This window comes from Sycon ciliatum, chromosome 7 (genome assembly GCF_964019385.1).
Source record: "Sycon ciliatum chromosome 7, ocSycCili1.1, whole genome shotgun sequence".
NCBI classification, from domain to species: domain Eukaryota; kingdom Metazoa; phylum Porifera; class Calcarea; order Leucosolenida; family Sycettidae; genus Sycon; species Sycon ciliatum.
The window spans coordinates 35513528-35520921 of NC_088649.1; the positions used below are offsets into that span (position 1 = coordinate 35513528).

Genomic DNA, 7394 nt, shown 5'->3' on the forward strand with positions numbered 1-7394 from the left:
AAATAAAAGTACACCGAAACTTTGTGAAATTACAGCAAGGTTACATGCATCGAAAGTGTGAAATGTACTCTTGCAAACATGCATGTGTAGTCTTGTTGAACTGCACTTATTGAATCACATTGCATGGACATTGGTCCAATGTCGAATACTAGTACCTTCCGACGCCCCTGGGCTCTACTGTGCATGCAGTACTCATGGAGAGGATTGCTGCATGCGATATAGCGCACACGAGCCCGTGATATCATTTTCGGCAATGAGACATGCACGTGCACATGCTTCAAAACAAAATAATAATGTTACACATAGTCATGCATGTCTGGACATGCTACACATGCAATCATGCAGTGTTGCCGCAGTGTCGCTTATTGTCCTGCTCACTGTCCCATCTCTTACTGTCTTAGCGGGCCTTGGTATTATTGCACTGACTCCCTTGCCCCCCCCCCCCCCCCCTTTACTTTTACTTTCCCAAGGCGTGCATTCTTTCCTTCAATTATTGATTTTATTCTTCTGTTCCGTCTCTTTGGAAACTCCATTGTAGCCTTGTCATATTTCCAGTACACCCAACTCGCAACACACGAACAGTCCTTGGCATCATCCCTGATGATGAAAATTAATTATTTTGGACAATTCCTTCTCTTTGTAAGACCTATCACCAGCTCATCACAGGCACATGTACTTTAAGTTAATTATCAGCCCCCCCCCCCCCCCCCCTCTCTCTACAATCAAGACGACAACAGTACAATCTTAACCATTATCATGCACCCTTGCTACAATGCATACCCGACTCAGTCTACACCGGACAGCATAGTCAACTAATACATTATGTATTGCTCCTAGCTGTCGTGTGGTTCGCCTATATCAAGCTAGTTGTTTCGCTGCCTGTCTCTCTCTTCGAAGAATACTTGCATGCACACGTGTGTGTGTGTGTGTACGTGCATACACGTGTGTGTCTCCATACCTCGCATGCGCTCACGTCCACTCGCCAGACCCAGACTACAGACACACGCTTGCTTCGTCCTACCACTCTGATCTGGTCATCGGGAGAGAGCTGCTGCTCCTGTACATTAATAGATACGTACAGCTCGGCTAGAAATGTGAAGCGAAATAATAATTAGGTACTCGCATGTAGAGACAAGAAAGGTACGTACTAAAGCATGCATGCCTGGCATGACGGCGCGCACCGTACAGTCAAAGTACAACCATGCAGAACTCCACCGTACAGGGCAAACACGTACATGTCCATGGTTACACATCAGTGATTCTCGTGCACGTGCCCGCGCACACGCGCATATACATGCAGTTGCAATAAAAAGAGAAAGCCAAAAAAATCGGGAACAAAACTGGAAAATATTCGGCGGCACTAAGCGGAGAAGACGGTGGTGCGATAAAAATCATCAAGATTACCACGGCAACGAGAGCACAATCACAGGCGTTGACGGCAACGGCGTCGCCCTCCTATTATGGCGTAGCACTGAAAATAAAGCGCGGGAGAGAGAGAAAGAGAGACAGTGCAGGCAAAGAGAACAACATGTCCACAAGCATTACAGAGGGACGAAGGGGGGGGGGGGGGGGGGCAACACATATCCATAGCAACCAATATGGACGATGCACAACACAACCCATAAGACACTGATATCCAAAATGGGAAGAGAACCAAAAAAAAAACTGAAAATAAAGGTATGATACAATGAGAGGAAAGCGGGAGAGTCCGGCGATGCGGAACATGCCAGTGGAACGTGGAGCCACTGGTGTTATCGTCTTCGTCACACCCTCCTCCTCCGGGATCTCTCGGCACCGAGCCAGATTCTAGTTATGTGCAGCAAGGAGTGAGAATATTACAATGGCGGGAGAAGATGGTGGCGCGGCGGTGGCGGCTGGTGAGACTGACCAAGGCAATCAGCGTGACCATAGACGACGACAACAGCAAACGACAGGAGGAAGACGAGCATGTGAATGGTGCTACCATGTGTACACCACTGCGATGACTAATATCAGCAGCAGCAGCAGCATTGGCGGCGGGGGAGCCAGTCACAACTACCAGTGGAGCTGACGACAACGCAATGCTGGCACAATGAGATGAACGAACGAGTCGTCGTGTAAGAGAAGAGATAAAGAGATGCAGGCATCAACCGCTATTGCCGTCATCACGTCCGATGCTGAAAGCGACACAGGCAAGACCGCTGGCACATTCCTCCCACGCCGACAGCGCGCCGTAATGCCAGTAGGACACTACAGGAGGCGCCACTGTATGATTGCCAATGCCAAAACTGCCACCACCAGCACAAGCACAAACACCAGCACCACCACCACAACTCAAGAGCAACTTGGGAATGCACAACACGACGAAGACCTAACAACAACGACATCACAAACGTCACGGATAGGGACCAACACATGGCAACAACTACAACAATAACAACAGCAACATCAGCAGTAGCAATAGCAGTAGCAACATGAGCCTGGCTGCAGGTGGTGGCCGCGTTGGCGTTGGTGGTAGCACAAAGTGACAGCCACACAAACAGAAGCGCTGCACAAACTAGTACCCCAACACACGACCATCCTTCTTGCCAGAGCGAGCGCTTGCCTAGCGGCATTCCCAAACATTCACTTTGAGATCAACGCTGCCTGTCGCCACCCACGGACCAGTTCGATGGAAATCTACAAATATACACACAAGTACAGAAGAGAGAGAGAGAGAGAGAGAGAGAGAGAGAGAGAGAGAGAGAGAGAGAGAGAGAGAGAGAGAGAGAGAGAGAGAGAGAGAGAGACAGAGAGAGAGACACAGAGAGAGAGAGACAGAGAGAAAGAGAGAGAAAGAGAGAGAGAGAGAACAGTGTTCAACAAAATTCAGCCACTCTGATCAGACCTTCATAACAGCATGAGTACATAACCCCAAGAGTGTGCAATTCCAGCTATGGGGTCTGCGACGGCAGAACTTCACATCACGTGATGAACCCGTGCACTCTTGTGCATGATAGATACTGGGTTGTACGCAGCCCAGCTTTGGGTACAACTCTCTTGTGGTCACTTTGCACTGTTTGCCAGCATAACCTTTTGAACCATGTCACGTGATGTGAAGTTCTGCCGTCGCAGCACAGCATAGAGGTTGTGCAGGCAGTTGCACACTCTTGGGGTTATGTACTCTTGATAACAGTTAGCTCAGGTCAGCAATAGGCAAAATAAACACGCGGCGAATATTCGTTGATTTTAATACAAGACTTAGATGATGAGCCAAGAAAAAAACTTGTAACATGGAAAAAGATGCCGTGGAATGTCTCAGTACACCTTGTCAGTTTTGTGCGAGATTGAGCACGTCTGACCGTTCAACATTCTGGTTTAGTTGGCGGACTCAGTTGCATAACCGGTGACCACATTTTTCCATGTTACTATTTCCAACAGTATGGTAGAATTCCGAGGCCATGTTCCTGTCCTGACCTCCCAATAGTAATTATTAGCAAGAGTACATAACCCCAAGAGTGTGCAACTGCCTGCACAACCTCTATACTGTGCTGCGACGGCAGAACTTCACATTACGTGACCTGGTTCAAAAGGTTATGCTGGCAAACAGTGCAAAGTGACCACAAGAGAGTTGTACCCAAAGCTGGGCTGCGTACAACCCAGTATCTATCATGCAGTAGAGTGCACGGGTTCATCACGTGATGTGAAGTTCTGCCGTCGCAGACCCCATAGCTGGAGTTGCACACTCTTGGGGTTATGTACTCTTGTTATTAGGTTGTCCTTCCCGGATGTACTGCACGTCCAGAAATATTCATCCACGAAGATTTTCGTACTTTGAGCCAATTCTAATGTAGTGCCTCCACCCGCTGCAGTTACGTGACCAACTTCACCTGCTAGTCATGTGACCAACTTCACCTGCTGTAGTCATGTGACAGTTTCACCTGCTCTCTATTAGTCATGTAACTTACCAAGGGTCGTGACGAAATGAGAATGCGCTTCTAACGTCTTTGAACATCTCTGATTCTTGATGTCCCAGACCTTGAGTGTCTTGTCATCGCTACAGCTCACCAGATACTTGCCGCCGGGATGGAATAGTACATCACGCACCCAGTTCTCATGTCCAGGCTATACAACATACACATGCACATACACATGCACATGTACACAGACGGATACACAGACACACATGTACATGCACGCAGACACACACACACACGGTTTAGACAAATGACGCATTACATTCTTGTCCACAACCCAAATACACCGATAGTAGGCCAAAGACTTAACCCACACACCTCTTACAAACACACACACACACACACACACACACCATTGGACCATTGGACGCCCATCGCCGGAGGCGATGATAGCGATGCTACAGCAGAAGCCATAGCAGCTTGTGCTGGGATTGCACCATTCAACAGCTTGCAAGGCTGAAGAATTGACCGCCACTATTCAGCCTGGTCTACACCACACAGCTATGAAGTGGCTTTTTCTGGCCAGTGAATCCCTACTTTTTGGTCTTTTCACTAGGGCTGAAACAATCATTCAATATCTCTTAACCCTTTGAGCACGCATGACGTATTAATACGTCACGTACAGTGTCACTGCACCCACGCATGACGTATTATTACGTCGTGAGTGTACATAGCGTACAAACGCGATTTGCATGAACCGCGTGAGTTCAAACTATCGTAACTCGGTCAATTCTTGGCCGATTCTCACGATCGAAATATGTATCTGCAAGAGAAAACTCTCAGCTTGCGATAGAAACAATCGCCGAAGCGATACGACCCCGGGTTGTTGAGATATGCGACTCGACACGGCAAATTCAAATCGATTTTTTTTGCGAACTCTGCAGAACGCGTATTCTCCATTTTCGCGCTATCTGCTGCCATGGAAACTAGATTCAAATGATGGCAGCGGATCTGGGGAGTCCTCAAAAAAAATTTGAGCTCGATACGAGCAAGGAGAGTGAAATGGCAGCTGAGGATTTGATCTCCTGGCCGTGCTCAAGTCTGTCGAGCGCGTGCGTGAAGTTTGCCAGACTGTAGCATGGGCTTTTGGTGTCGCTCCGAGCTGAGCTTGGAACTATTTTGTTCCACGCCTCAAGACCTTTCCAGGAAGCTCAAGATCGTGGAATTCGTCCAAAGGAAGGTAAAGTTATCGATCCTTGAACAGCTACTACTTTCATAGGAAAAACGCGATTTTTGCAGGTGTTGACGTGGGGCGGCATTCAGGTAGCGTCGTGCTCAAAAGGTTAACAACCAACCAATATCATTAACGATCGATATATTGGTTTTATCGATTCTTGTCGGCTCTACCTGTTTACCTCGAACACCAGTTTATGAAGATATTCGACGATACCTTTACAACGTTAGAAATTTGTGGCTCCGCACTGTTGACATCTGTAGACATCTGGCTGGTTTATCAACATGAACTAGAGGATTTCACGTTGTTTCTAGAGCGAAGAATTTTGTCATCACCCTCCGGCAACTGCTCTGACCTTTCCCACAAATGAACTGAAAAGACAAAGTCTTCTCTCCCGATCTCTTGCAAAGCCACAAGTCAATTTTACCGCGCTTGAAAGTACATGATCGTACTCGTATTCGCTATCGGATGGGGTGCAAGGGCTAGAATACTGTCACTGATATACACGCATAAACATCGTTAGCACTCGTTTTGAACACGAACGATTATCGATTCCACTCTTAACGATCGATATGCGAGTTATCGGTATAATTGTTTCAGCCCTACTTTTCACACACACACCTCTCTCTTATAAACACAGTTGTAGACAAGAGTAAGCATGCAAAGGACAGGCCAAACACACACACACTGTGACAAACACACACACAGACACACACACATGCACACTGTGACACACACAGACACACGTGGACTCACCAGTTTTATCAGGCACACACCAGCCGTCACATCCCAGATGTTTATTACACGATCTCTTGAGCCGGAAACGAGGAAGGGACCAATGCTTTTCGCATCCTTCTTGCCCTGCACAATAAGGAGGTACAAGACACAAGCACACGTCAGCTAGTCACTTCATTCGGTAAATGTCAAACCAACAGTTTCCAGTCTGGACTTGCCATGTGTGAGTGCAAGCATCACTTAAGAGCAGAGAGAAATTTCAACGCGAGCCGTGATCAGTCTGCGCACGGGGAAATAGCGATGCTACAGCAGAAGCCATAGCAACTTGTGCTGGGATTGAACCATTCAACAGGTTGCAAGGCTGAAGAATAGACCACCACTGTCCAGCCTGGTCTACACCACAGAAGTCACACACATACACATACAGCACACACACACACAGAAACTTACATCTCCGCTGAGAGCATCGTTGATGGCTGCATGTGCTACCTGTGGTGCCCATGCCACACATTCGACCACATGATCATGGTCACGCAGTTCAGACTTACACTCTTTGCTAGCTATTGACCATACGCGTACAGTCTGTAAACAAACAAACAAACACACACACACACACACACAGAAAGGAGAGGGCAAATGAGGGAAGAGATAGAGATAGATAGAGAGAGAGAAGAGATAGACAGATAGATAGATGGAGAGAAAAGATAGATAGATAGAGAGAGAGAGAGAGAGAGAGAGAGAGGAGATGGGGAGAGCAAGAATGAGAATATAAGCGTGTCTGCAAGTAAAATAATCAGCACCCAAAACCAAAAAAGAAGAAGGAAAAACCAAAGCACTTCAGGCTTTACCAGGAGCAGCACCACTACCCCCACTTTGACCATCACCACAACCATCACCATCAGTAGCAGCAGTGATGGTAGTACAAGCAGCAGCAGCAGCAGCAGCAGCAGCAGCAGCAGCAATGGTAACACATCAGTAGCATATACGGCGTACCTGATCGTTGGAGCCACTTGCAAGTAGCGTACCGTCAGGACTAACTCTTACACACCGTACCCACTCTCGATGACCCATGAAATTCTGTACACAATACCTGCACACACGTATGCATGCGCACACGCACACACACAATACAAACAGTTGTATGAGGATACTGAAAAAGCAACAGCGAAAACGACAGACAGACAGACAGACAGGCGGGAGAGAGAGAGAGAGACAGAGGGACAGAGGGACAGAGAGAGAAAGAGAGAGAGACAGAGAGAGAGAGAGAGAGAGAGAGAGAGAGCAGAGAGAGAGAGAGAGAGAGAGAGAGAAGAGACACACACACACACACGTGGACATACCCTGTGGAGACTTCCCACATCTTGATTGATTTGTCACGCGATGCAGACACCAAGAAGTCACCGAGGAACAAAACAGACTGACGAGATGTTGTGTTCGTGGCCTCTCAATGTTTTCGTACAATCGTATGTTTGAAAGTCCCATAGTCGAATGGTAAGATCTGCACTACAAGAAGCTGTGGAGTAGGAAAGAGGACAACGGCAGAGCACAGG

General features: G+C 47.6%; 1 protein-coding gene across 1 annotated transcript; it reads right to left on the minus strand.

Annotated features, from left to right (window-relative positions):
* Positions 1–1011: 1011 nt before the first annotated feature.
* On the minus strand, positions 1012–7358 carry LOC135821424 (lissencephaly-1 homolog A-like). The gene is made up of 6 exons (XM_065334487.1): positions 7185–7358; positions 6838–6934; positions 6295–6426; positions 5866–5970; positions 3927–4083; positions 1012–2658 (listed from the first exon to the last, which is right to left on the minus strand). The coding sequence occupies exons 1-6, from the start codon at positions 7202–7204 to the stop codon at positions 2585–2587; spliced, it is 585 nt and encodes a 194-aa protein (XP_065190559.1). The 5' UTR covers positions 7205–7358; the 3' UTR covers positions 1012–2584.
* Between the last annotated feature and the right edge of the window lie 36 nt (positions 7359–7394).